General features: G+C 47.0%; 1 protein-coding gene across 1 annotated transcript in view; it reads right to left on the bottom strand.

Annotated features, from left to right (window-relative positions):
• The window catches only part of LOC311236314 (uncharacterized protein), a gene marked incomplete at both ends in the record, with an annotated part of 70,958 nt that overhangs the window by 42,288 nt on the left and 14,803 nt on the right, over positions 1-13,867 (bottom strand). The window contains 3 exon segments of the mRNA XM_084338390.1: positions 10,197-10,307; positions 11,670-11,759; positions 12,081-12,869. Of these exon segments, the coding sequence (XP_084194516.1) occupies positions 10,197-10,307; positions 11,670-11,759; positions 12,081-12,869 (990 nt within the window).

The raw sequence follows: 13,867 nt of genomic DNA, 5'->3' as shown, positions 1-13,867 counted from the left end.
ACATTTTATTACGGACTCAGGTTCCACATAAAAGACGATACATAGAATAAATGACATAAAAGCACCATAAAAAACATAGTTTAAAAGATAAGAAAAGAAAATGCAGAGTCTTAAATAAAGACAACTGTCTCAGTGTTTCCTGGGATTGAAGTACAAAACCAAGATGATCTCATTTACAGTAATTTACCCGGCAAATACATTTCTACATACGATTTCTTAAAACAGCTTGGGATGGAAGTCGTGCAATCAAAAACATCTTACTTGCACTACACCATCTAGCCCTCTTAAGTAATATTATTGTGACATCATTGTAAGATACTTGTTTCTGTAAGCTTGCTTTTTTGTAGTTTGATTGCAGCACATAGTAAACTAACTGAGAGAACTGAGACATGTAAACTAACTGAGAGAACAGAGACATCTTCACTACATCTGTACACATAGTAAACTAACTGAGAGAACAGAGACATCTTCACTACATCTGTACACATAGTAAACTAACTGAGAGAACAGAGACATCTTCATTACATCTGTACACATAGTAAACTAACTGAGAGAACAGAGACATCTTCACTACATCTGTACACATAGTAAACTAACTGAGGGAACAGAGACATCTTCACTACATCTGTACACATAGTAAACTAACTGAGAGAACAGAGACATCTTCACTACATCTGTTCACATAGTAAACTAACTGAGAGAACAGACATCTTCACTACATCTGTACACATACTGTACTAATCTTACTGAGGGAACATAGAATCAGTATTTTCCTCAACATAGATGTAGTATTTTCTCCAACATGGATATAGTATTTCCCCCAACATATAGTATTTTCCTCAACATCGATTTAGTATTGTCCTCAACATAGATTTAGTATTTTCCTCAACATAGATTTTGTATTTTCCTCAACATAGATTTAGTATTTTCCTCAACATAGATTTCCAAGATGTTAGAAGACAAAGTGTATTACAATGGCAGCATGTGTCTAACTGCAAAGGGCTAGATTGTGGCTTGACACAGGGCAGCTGTCTTGGACCACTCCTGTATTCTATATTCACAAATGACTTACCATCTGCTTTGTGTAAAGCAAGTATACAAATGTATGCAGACGATTCCACACTGTATTATGCTGCAAACACTAGTGGTGATCTACACAATGTTTTATCTACAGAGTTATATGCAGTAACTAATTGGATACAACTAAATAAGCTGGTATTAAACATCTCAAAGACCAAATCAATTATCATAGGAACCAGTCACAAACTATTAGCCAATCCTACACTGAGTCTGCACTTGTCTGGTGAACCCATACAACAGGTTGATAAGGTTAAATTACTGGGAGTCATAATAGATAGTTGACTGACATGGGTAGAGCACATTGACACAGTGGCTAAGAAAATGGGTAATGGCATTTATATGGCAAGAAAATGCCGTCCTTATGTTCCACCACATATTCTGGGACAGGTCGTTAAGTAATTAGTTTTAAGCCACCTGGACTACTGCTCACCTGTTTGGTCCTCTGCATCTGACAGTGCACAGAGGAAACTACAAAATATCCAGAACAGAGCTGCCAGACTTGTCTTACATTGCCCCATAACAACGGACATAAACAGTATGCATAGGGAACTCTTATGGCTATCGGTAGATAAAAGGATTGTCTTAAATACAGTCACATTCTACAATAACAGCATCCACGCCTCTAAGCCTGAGTTTTTATATACCGTAATTTTCGGACTATAAGCTGCAGCTTTTTTCACTTTTTCGACCCTGCGGCTTATATAACGGTGCGGCTAATCTATGGATTTCTACAGCTAACTGGGCGCGCTCCCTCAGCTCTGTGACCGTCAGATCAAACTCCTAAATCTGTTGCAGCAGTGCACGCCTTGCCCATCCTCCTCCCCCTCACAGACCCACGTCAACAAACCATTACGGCAAGAGTCTAGTGTATGAGCAGCTCAGAGCTCCTCTTTCAACATAACTGAAGCATTAAACAAAATGACCCAGTCAACAAACTATTCACTTTAGTTTATTAATGCATGAGGCGTTGTCTAATGTTATCTAGCTACTGATGGCTCCTGATATCATCAGTTTGGCATTCGATTTCGCAGGTGCTGGCTAACTGGCTATCGTTCTGTGAGCTGGCATTGGTACCTGGCTGGCGCTGGCTAACTAGCGTGGCTATCGTTCTGTGAGCTGGCGTTGGTACCTGGCTGGCTAACTAGCGTGGCTATCGTTCTCTGAGCTGGCGTTAGTACCTAGCTGGCTAACTAGCGTGGCTATCGTTCTGTGAGCTGGCGTTAGTAGTACCTAGCTGGCTAACTAGCGTGGCTATCGTTCTGTGAGCTGGAGTTAGTACCTAGCTGGTGCTAACTAGCGTGGCTATCGTTCTGTGAGCTGGCGTTAGTACCTAGCTGGCGCTGGCTAACTAGCATGGCTATCGTTCTGTGAGCTGGCGTTGGTACCTGGCTGGCTAACTAGCATGGCTATCGTTCTGTGAGCTGGCGTTAGTACCTAGCTACCATTACTGTTTAAACACAAATGTTAATAAATGGGAGCTTCCTCAAACAGCCATCTCTTTCCCCACAATCCCTTCTGTGCACGAACCCTTACATATGGTAATTAAACATTAAAACACCTGCGGCTTAATAGTCCAGTGTGGCTTATATTATGTACACATCATTCAATTTAGCTGCTGCAGCTTATATTCAGGTGCGGCTTATAGTGCGAAAATTACGGTAGTCAAATGATCAGATGTAGTCACTTACACAATCATTTAACTAGAATGGCAGGAGAAGGTAAAATCATGTTACCTCGCCCAAAATTGAATGCCATACGAAAATCTGTAATTTATTTAGCCATTACTTATTGGAATAGCTGCCCAGAACACATACATCAATTAAATACCAAATCATCATTTAAACATAAATTCCGAATGTATTACTTAGCTAGTGAGCAGTAGTCCAGTGTTTATTTATTTTTGTTTTTAATTATTTGTTCTTATTATTTTCTTAGCTGTGACAAGCTGAAGATGGTAATGCTGCCCTTTACAGGCAAGCATTAGCTCTTCATCTTTCATGTGCAATATTGTCTTTTTTTGTATGATTGTAATAAGTTAGGTTGTTGTTTTGTTTATATACTGAATATGTGTGTGTATATTAGGGGTGTAACGGTACACAAAATCCACGGTTTGGTACAGTAAAAAAAATAGCTTTTATCTATTTATTTATTTAACTGTATTAAACAATATAAAATTAATTGGCCATAATTTACTGAGCAAACTAATGCTTACTGCTGTAACCTACTAATACCACTTAATGTAAATCTGAAGATTATTATATAGCAGATGCCTTGGACAACTGTAGCGTGTGCTTGTTTATACAGAGCCCCTTTCATGAGCAAGCCCTGCTTGAATACAGGGGCAGGGCTTGCTACAGTCACGAAAGGGGCTAGTTTATACAGAGCTGGTATGACTTGCTGGCTGAAATACGGACGAGAGGGAACTAGGTAGCGGGGCTCTATTACTCTCTATGCTCTATGTGCTTAAACCCAGTGTTCTCGACAACGGAGTATGGTCGCAGATCTGCTGCTATAAAAACACATATGGCGTTTGTTATTGCTTTGGCCCGGTCTGAATTAATAGCGAGATGCTGCTTGAATGCCACGGGGAGCTGGGTTTGCTTCTTCGGTGTACCAGTGATATTCACATTCGGGTGATGCCGTTTAAAATGCGTGATAAAGTTTGCAATAAAGTTGAACAATGCCGGCAACGTAGCCCCTTTCTTGACTGTGATGCAAGGCTTGCATCACAAGTGTGCATCACAGTCATGAAAGGGGCTAGCCGGCACGTAGCTTTAGTGCGATCCACCGGTCTTTGTCCATTACTGTGGTTAACTGGGAATCCGAAACGATCCCAAATGGGAGACTTGAATGTTGTGGGAGTATCTTCTAGCTCTGGCTGGTCAGTTAGTATTGACTCGCCATACTTAAGGCTAATATGCTATGCTGAATTACAGCTCTCGTTCAGTGTAGCTGCGCGCTGCGTGGGATGAACAAACAACATCCGGTTAGTTGTGCACGTTATATTAGGGCCGGGGGGATTTAAGTTCCACAAAAAAAGGTTCCATACCGTTGCAATCGTTCGGTGCACAGCGCGTACTGTACCGGAGGACCACATTGAGGCGGTTACACCCCTAGTGTATGTATGTATATATGTGTGTGAGCGTATATATATATATATATATATATATATATATATATAATATATATATATATGTATATTTGTATGTGTATATATGGATATGTGGGACTTCGGACCCCAGGAAGACTAGCCATTGGCATCAGCTAATGGGGATCATTTTTAATAAACAAATACAAATATGACGGTTCTCTCAGTTTCAGAAAAGGACACAGACTGGTTTGTAATCCAAGGTTATGAGGAGCTTGGAGAGAAGAGTGGAGCTAAACTACAGACAAGACTCTTGGAAATCCCGCTCAAGAGATTGTCCGCGGTAAGATGGGGAAGAAAATTACATTGGGAGTTGTTTTGCATAATCCATGCTTAACTAGGCTTGCCATGTCTTGTTCTCCGCTGGGTCTTGCTTAACTAGTCTTGCCATGTCTTGTCCTTGGCTGGGTCTTGCTTACCTAGACTTGCCATGTCTTGTTCTTGGCTGAGTTGGGCTTGGCTGGTTGTGTGTCTGTAGCCTACTGTCTCTTGGTGAGAGAGAGGTGTGGAGAGAGAGACACTCTAACCAAACACTCAGTTTAGTTTGCGCAGCAGACTTTGATAGTGGGATGTACAATGTACCCCTGTTGTGTATCCTTTTTAACAAATCTCTGACCAAAACCCTGCTCGGACTAGTGTGAGTAAAAACCATGCTCAAAGAGATTGGTGTTGGATTATTCCTGATTCTTGGACAATTAGTCAGTTAGCTAAGATACATCCAAATAAATCAAGCAAATCATAAAAAAATGTAGATTGTGGTTGAGGCATCATCCAGCCATAATATCTGTTCTAGTGAGTGTAAACACTTCTACTTTTAACAATACAAGTCAGGGTTCTGAAGTGGTGTTTTGACTTTTGTGTCAGAGAGAATTAGAAAATCAGAGAGAATTAGAAAATCAGAGCGGTTTTATCTTTAAAGCCCAACGGTCAAATCTGGGTCGGATAAGAGTGTGTTAAATGTGTTGTGTTATGTGTGTGTTAAATGGTAAATGGTGCATATATATAGCGCTTTTATCCAAAGTGCTTTACAATTTTGTTCCTCACATTCACCCATTCACACACCGACGGTGCAAGGAGCCAACCTGCTCATTGGGAGCAATTAGGGGTTACGTTTTCTTGCTCAAGGACACTTCGACATGCTGCCCGGGAGGAGTGGGAATCGAACCGGGAACATTCCGAATACCAGACGACCGCTCTACCTCCTGAGCCACTGTCTCCTCATGTTAGGAGTTGAGTTGGAATTCAGAATCAATACATGCATGTAATTCACGGTCATGACCTGAAACTATGAATGAATTATCATTGTATTTATAGTGCTTTTCTAGACACTCCTAGCACTTTACAGTGTAGGATGTAAATGGCCTCCTTCACCACTGGGTAGCACCCAACCTTGGGCTACAGGCTCAATGGCTGTGAGACACTGGCACCAGGCACACAGCACACTACACAATGGCTGAAAGGTTCAGGAAACGGGGATTGATACCAGCCAATTAAGGCAGGCCTGTACAGTGCGACATATATCTCGCACGTGCTACAGCAACAGCGGTCTGTGCGATGGATGGATTTACTTCAGTAGCACTGGTGCGATAGGGATTCGGTTCATATAGATACTCTTATTTTGAAAATCCTGTAGCGGGTCTCATTTCTGCCCACGCGCAGCTCCAGCTAGGCTCCGAAAGCTAGCAACGTTCAGGTGCATATGATAATCTTATTTTGAAAAAACTCTTGTGACAACTCGACGAGTCATATCCGCCCTATCCGTGCGCCTTCTGCAAGCAGAGCAGCGCGTTGGTCGGTTCGCACTGCTGCGTTAACACAGCAGTGCGCCTACACGTCCCGAAATAAGTCCGTGGTGTTTTTTTTTTCTCGCAACGGGTCAAATGCATCTACATGCTTTGCACCGTCGCCATTCCTTTATGCGCACATCGCCCGAAATTAACGTTTATGTACCATTACAATCACTACAACGTTAGCAAGCTAACAAGCTAATCCTGATCACAGGCAGAGCCAGCAGACACAGTGTGGAAAGGGAAATGGGGGGGCACTCTCTCCCCTTCCCTGTGTGTGTGTGCGTGCGTGCGTTTGGAAAGATGATGGAAGTCACTAGTCAGGACTCAGGACAGGAGTATATTATAGTAAACTGAGGATGGACAGATAATGTTGATATTCAAATAAACAAGTTTCGAGAGGAGTGGAAGTTTGAAGACAGACTAGACTACAATATGATGCGGGGGTGGTGAGTTGAAACAGTGTGTGTGAATGAATGAAAACTTTATTTAACAGATTGCAGAATGGGTACAATACAGTACGGCTCAATACACACAATTGTTAAGGGGATGCAGACCAGAGAAAGACGTTTGTCTTGTTTACATCAGGGTCCCCCATTGTGTGTGTGTGTCCCAACCGACCCCACTTCTATGTTTCAATAAATTATTTGCATTTAAAACTATTAACGCTGACTCATTCCTTCAGTCCACTCAAAATTATGCTAATATTCCTTATGTTGTTTATGATATTAATTGAAAATAGCATATGAGAGTATCATAGTAATAATAACACATGGCGATATACTAAATGACAGCCAAACATGGCACTGCAACTAAATAACACAAATACAATAGGCACATTTGTGACTGTTACAAATATAACACGTTTTATACTTGTGCTACAAGATTTTGGCCTGTGCTACAAAACTATCAACCTCTGTAGCACCAGTGCTATGTGCAAAAAAAGTTAACGTACAGCCCTGAATTAAGGGGAAGTGATGATTGGGTGGCCTTGATGTCAGACCTGGTGGGACCAGGTGGGTTTGCAGGACTGGAGTTTTGAGATAAACTTTGTTGTCTTGGTTGACCAGGTGGAGAATGTCAGTCTGTTTGACACTGTTGTCTTGGTTGACCAGGTGCAGAGTTGGTCTGTTTGACACTGTTGTCTTGGTTGATCAGGTGGAGAATGTCAGTCTGTTTGACACTGTTGTCTTGGTTGACCAGGTGGAGAATGTCAGTCTGTTTGACACTGTTGTCTTGGTTGACCAGGTGGAGAATGTCAGTCTGTTTGACACTGTTGTCTTGGTTGACCAGGTGGAGAATGTCAGTCTGTTTGACACTGTTGTCTTGGTTGACCAGGTGCAGAGTTGGTCTGTTTGACACTGTTGTCTTGGTTGACCAGGTGGAGAGTTGGTCTGTTTGACACTGTTGTCTTGGTTGACCAGGTGGAGAGTTGGTCTGTTTGACACTGTGGTCTTAGTTGACCAGGTGGAGAGCATTAGATTTTTATCTACTTGAACATAACACCTTATCTAATTTAAATTTACTGAATTATTTTTATATATATGTGACACAAAAATGCATTTTTGAATTCTTGGCTGGTAAAAAATCTGACTGGCTGGTAGTTTTTTAAATCTACCAGCCACCTTGGCCGGTAAGCCAAAAAGTAAATTTTGTTCCCCGAGTCCACGGCAATCCAGCGAGCCAATGAGTTAGTTAATTTGTTACACTTGGTCTGACAAATGTTTGCTCTGAATCCCGTCATCTGGTCTAGTGTGGTTAGGCGACCCTGCTTGCTTGTACTCTGGGTAATGTTAGCCTGACCGGCGTTAGATTTAGTTTGCATGGTAGCTCCAACATGCTTGGCATTTAGGTGATATTGTAGGCTAGAAACGCTCCGGGGATGGGCAAAGTCTTTGCTGCACATTCTCGTATCGACACTTCCATTTTTTATTTTATTTTTATATCAAAACGAAACATCCCATTCAACGGGACAAGCAACGCAGTCTCAACTGTTTTTTCCATGTTGGCTATGACTCTGACGTCACTCCATGCATGCTGTGCATCTGGATAAACGGTATGCCTGGAACTGGTCCACTGAGAAACATTCTGCGGGGTCTGGAGTGCACAAAGATTAACCCTTGAGAGTCCAAGGGCCTTTTTGCACCCGTGGGCGGAGAACAAAGGGATTTAGAATTTCTCAGAAATGCTCAGGAAGTCGCGCTTTTCAGAAATCGGTAAAAATAGAAAAATGACAATTTCGAGTGCTTTGAAATGTAATATATATGTCTCCTTACTTGCTAAACGTAATACGACTTGTAAATACGTTTAATTCTTGCTAGATGGTATGATTGTAATTATCTCCGTTTGCCAGAGAACTACAGCGTGTCATGAAACGCACATACACTCACGCGCGCACACACACAAGAGCGGCGTGTGCGCTGTGAAAAGGTGTTAGACCCTGCAGAGGTGAGAGGTATCAGAGACTCGCTACCCCCCCCATCCAAATTCTAAACAACAGATTGGCTTTTCATAATATGTATGAATGATCTCTTGCAATAATATCCACGGGACTCGACTTTTTACAGTCGTTGTGTTTGTGTGTCACGAACACACACGCCAACTTTCTCCTGCGTGAGGACATTCGCGGACATTCTCTCAGATAGAGAAAAAGAAAAGCTTACATACTTTTCTGCTTTTTGGGCTGCTTCGCAATTGTCAATTCATAATAGCAGCGTGGACCACCTCTGTAACAACGCATCTCGAGCTGCTTCTATGTGCAACATTGTACTTTCTTTTGGAATACTTGAAACCCTTTTTTTGTGGAATATTTGATGTGGCCCCGACGGAACGTTATGAATTAAAAGTAGTCTAACATGCTTTGCAAACCTCACCACCAGTGTATATACCCACGTCGCGCTAAAACATTAACTACTGCAATGTTATCTCTTAACTGAGTATTCCAACTAAGCTAAGCAGAATAATGCTCTGTAACAACTCATCTCGCGGGCTACGTGAACTACAGTATCAGCCACTGGCTGCTGTGTGACGAGTTTGTAGTTTTGGTCACCCGCGCTGTCTAAACGCGGACTGCTAGTTGACGGCTTATGCAGGAAGGAAAGATGACGTTGCCTGTCTCTCTCTCTCTCTCTGTCTCTCTCTCTTTCTCTCTGTCTCTCTCTCCATCTCAATTCAATTCAAATGGGCTTTATTGACATGGGAAACATACGTTTACATTGCCAAAGCCAAACAAAACAATTCGAAACTGGCCCCTGTAAATGTCCTAACCCAACCCCCTCCAATGTACAGTAAATGACCAAGTATGGTTTCGTCAATATTCCAATGTACAGTTTTGCTTGTACAGTTAATTAATAATATAATTATTATAAATGTCTCTCTCTCTGTCTATATCTCTGTATCTCTCTCTTCATTCTTTCTCTCTCTCTATTATATTACTATACTGTGGCGATAAGAAAGTAGCGAGCCAGAGACGTGGTTCGAGTTGAGGTACTTTACTTCTCACTCACATAGCATTTACCAATAACAACAAAGTTAACCCGGAACCGGAAGTGGTATTTAACCTGTCCCCTAAACAGTACAACCCACACGCTTAAAGGCACAAGCCCACCTTGGTGAATGTCTCTTAATATAGATCACCACACAGGCCCCCCCAGAATTCACCAATACAAAAACTGCAACTAATTAATAGCCAGTGAACAGTCCATCAGTGAACAGATCACAGCATGAAATAGTCAACGTGGAGGGGGACGGATCAAGCGGCCGAACCGACTGCGCTTAACCAGAGGGGGACTAAGGGAGATAAGTGGAACCAGCGGCCGGGCCACGGAAGGGGCCAAGGCCGGAACAGAGGATAGGGCAGGGGTCTGAGCCGAAACCGGGGGGCGCCCCCGCCGCGGGGGTAGGGCCAACTTAACTGGTTCGTCCTTGTCCAAGTGAGCAGGCTTAAGACGGTCTATAGTGACCCGCTCTGGCCTGCCTCCCATGTCCACAACAAAGTTTTTAGTGCCTGCCTCCAAGACACGGAAAGGCCCGTCATAAGGGGGCTGCAGCGGGGTCCGATGGCTGTCGTGCCGGATGAAAACATATTTGGCCAATGGCAGGTCCCTGGGGACGTAGGACTGGGGAAGGCAGTGGCGGGATGTTGGAATGGGAATAAGGGCATCGGCAACACCCCGGGACACTGCTCGATGGGAGGCGACGGACCAGGACGCTGTGGCCCCCGGAAGAAACTCCCCAGGGACCCGCAGCGGCTGGCCGTACACCAGCTCGGCGGACGAGGCCTGGAGGTCCTCCTTGGGGGCAGAACGAAGACCAAGCAAGACCCACGGGAGGCGGTCAACCCAGGCGCCATCCGTAAGGGCAGCCCGAAGAGTGGCCTTCATGTCCCTATGGAACCGCTCGCAAAGTCCGTTGCCCTGCAGGTTGTACGCCGTAGTGCGGTGGATCTTCACCCCCAGGTGCTCCGCAACTGCAGTCCAGAGCTCCGAAGTGAACTGGGGGCCCCTGTCGCTTGTGATGTCCCCCGGTGTGCCAAAACGGGCCACCCAGCAGCCGATGAACGCCCGGGCCACCTCCGCTGCCGTAGTGGAGGACAGTGGAACAGCCTCCGGCCACCTGGTGGTCCTGTCCACCATGGTGAGGAGGTGAGTATATCCATGGGAGGGGGGCAGGGGGCCCACCAGGTCCACATTCACATGGTCGAACCGCCTCTCCGGCACTATAAACGGTGCCAAAGGGGCTTTGGTATGGCGGTGCACCTTGGCACGCTGGCACGCCACACATGAGCTAGCCCAGGTCCTAACATCCTTCCGGAGGCCAGGCCATACAAACTTGACCCCCACCAGCTTAGTTGAGGCCTTCACACCTGGGTGGGAAAGGCTGTGGATCATGTTAAAAACCCGGCGCCGCCAGGCCGTAGGCACCATAGGGCGCGGTTGGCCAGTGGAGACGTCGCAGAGGAGAGTGGCGTTAGCTGTGTCGAACACCACATCCTCCAGCTGCAGTGCGGTAGGACCCGTCCGATAGGCCTGAATGTCCGAGTCCGTGGCTTGGTCTGCCGCCATGGCGGCATAATCGAGTCCCAAGTGGACGGACCCGATGACCGCTTGAGAGAGGCAGTCGGCGACAAAGTTGTCCTTGCCCGCCACGTGCTGAATGTCCGTGGTTAACTCGGAGATCGCCGATAGCTGCCGCTGCTGACGTCCCGACCACGGCTCCGAGGTCTTGGCCATGGAGAAAGTTAGCGGCTTGTGGTCCACAAAGGCAGTGAACTGGCGGCCTTCCAACAGGAATCTAAAGTGCCTGGTGGCGAGGAACAGACCCAGCAGTTCCCTGTCAAAAGTACTGTACTTACGCTCGTTGTCGCGGAGCTGTTTGCTAAAAAAGGCCAGTGGCTGCCAGGCACCGCCCACCCACTGCTCGCACACCGCCCCCACTGCATAGTCAGAGGCGTCTGTCGTGAGGGCGACCGGGGCAGTGGGAGAGGGGTGCGCCAGCAGAGCAGCGTTGGCTAGCGCGTTCTTGGCAGCCCCAAAAGCGCTGTCCATCCCCGAGGACCAATCTAACTCGTCCTTGGGCACCTTGCCCCGCAGGGCCTCATACAAGGGCCGCATGAGGTGGGCAGCATGGGGAAGGAACCGGTTGTAAAAGTTCACCATGCCCAGGAACTCCTGTAGAGCCCGTACGGTGCGGGGACGAGGAAAATTGGCCACGGCCTCCACCCTGGCGGGGAGTGGGGTGGCTCCCTGTGGAGCGACATGGTGTCCGAGGAAAGTGATGGAGGACTGCCCGAACTGGCACTTGGTCGGGTTGACGATGAGGCCGTGTTTACTGAGCCGCTCAAACAGCTGCTGGAGGTGTGTCATGTGCTCCTCTATGGACGTACTGGCTACAAGAATGTCATCCAAGTACACAAACAAAAATGGCATGTCCTGGAGCACAGAGTCCATCAGGCGCTGAAACGTCTGCGCCGCCCCCATGAGCCCGAAAGGCATTCTTAGGAATTCGAAAAGCCCAAAGGGTGTAATGACAGCTGTCTTTGGCACATCCCGTGGATGGACCGGCACCTGGTGGTAACCGCGCACCAGGTCTACCTTGGAGAAGATGACAGCCCCTGCCAGGTGGGTAGAGAAGTCCTGTATGTGCGGAACAGGGTACCGGTCGGGGGTTGTGGCGTTATTAAGGCGACGGAAATCGCCGCATGGGCGCCAACCTCCGCCAGCCTTTGTAACCATGTGTAATGGAGAAGCCCACGGGCTGTTCGAGCGGCGCACAATGCCAAGTCGCTCCATGGTGGAAAACTCCCCCCTGGCGATTGCCAGCTTGGCTGAGTCGAGGCGCCGGGCCCGGGCATAGACTGGGGGGCCCTCTGTGGTAATATGGTGTTCCACACCGTGTTTGGCCACTGCAGATGAGAACGTGGGTGTGGTGAGGTCAGGGAACCCGGCGAGCAGGCGTCCATACGGGTCCCCGGTGGCAAGTGTGTTCAACAGGCAGAGAGCTCCGCCCCCCCCAACCGCCCCAAGTGTGCAGGGGTAAGAGGAAAAAGAGAGGGCATCGATCAAGCGACAGTTTTTAACATCTACCAGTAAGCCGAAAGCACAGAGGAAGTCTGCTCCCAGGAGCGGCGTGGACACCGCAGCCATCACAAAACCCCAGCCGAAACGGCGCCCCCCAAAACACACCTCCACATACCTGGTGCCGTAGGTACGTATGGGCGTACCGTTCGCTGCGTCCATCTGGGGCCCGTGTCTGCCGTCCATGGTGTCCACGCCCTGTGCCGGCAGGATGCTGCGTTGCGCGCCCGAGTCCACCAGCAGCCGCCGGCCAGACAAGGAGTCGGTGATAAACAATAGCTTGCAGTCATGGCCGGCACCCACAGCCACTAATGAGCGCCGGCCCTGGCGTTTCCCTGCCCCTTGCTGTCACCGCAGCCGCGGTGTCTGTATAGGCCTCCAGTGGTGGGGCAGAGGTGCCCTGGTGGGGCAGCAGCGCATGGACAAACTGCTGCTGCCTGTTGGCCAGGAAAACCCTGTCCGCTTCTGCAGCCAGGCCGCGATAGTCCTTGGTGGAGGAGAGGAGGGAACTCGCCAGTGCTGTGCGCACAGGCACTGGAAGCTGTCGCAAGAAAATGTGTGTAAATAGGAAAGAGGGATCAGCTGATCCCAGTACAGCCAGCATTTTTTCCATCAACTCCGACGGTTTGCCATCGCCGAGGCCGTTGAGGGACAGCAGGCGGTCCGCTTTCTCCAGTTCTGACAGTTCATATAGCTTCAGAAGGAATGTCTTTAGCGCATTGTACTTGTCAGCTGCCGGCGGATCCTCCAACAGCATCATCGCCCGCGCCGTCGTTGAAGCATCCAACGCCGCCACAACATGGAAGTACTTAGTTAGATCCTGTGTTATTCCTCTCAGTTGGAATTGGGCTTCGACGTGTTGAAACCACGGCCGGGGATTATGCTGCCAAAAGTCGGGCAACTTGACGGTCGCAGCGTAAATGTTCGCTTGTAGCATGTTAGCGTCGTTAGCATTCGGTGCGGGTGCTTGCGGTTGCGCGACGCCGTTGTCTTCCATAACGCTAAATGCTGTTAACGTTACAAATGTTCTTCACAGGGTCACCAATGTGGCGATAAGAAAGTAGCGAGCCAGAGACGTGGTTCGAGTTGAGGTACTTTACTTCTCACTCACATATCTCACTCACATAGCATTTACCAATAACAACAAAGTTAACCCGGAACCGGAAGTGGTATTTAACCTGTCCCCTAAACAGTACAACCCACACGCTTAAAGGCACAAGCCCACCTTGGTGAATGTCTCTTAATATAGATCACCACAATACTATTATATATCTATA

This window comes from Notolepis coatsorum (assembly GCF_963971535.1).
Source record: "Notolepis coatsorum genome assembly, contig: SUPER_10_unloc_1, whole genome shotgun sequence".
NCBI classification, from domain to species: Eukaryota; Metazoa; Chordata; class Actinopteri; order Aulopiformes; family Paralepididae; genus Notolepis; species Notolepis coatsorum.
This window is presented reverse-complemented; position numbering and strand designations above follow the sequence as displayed.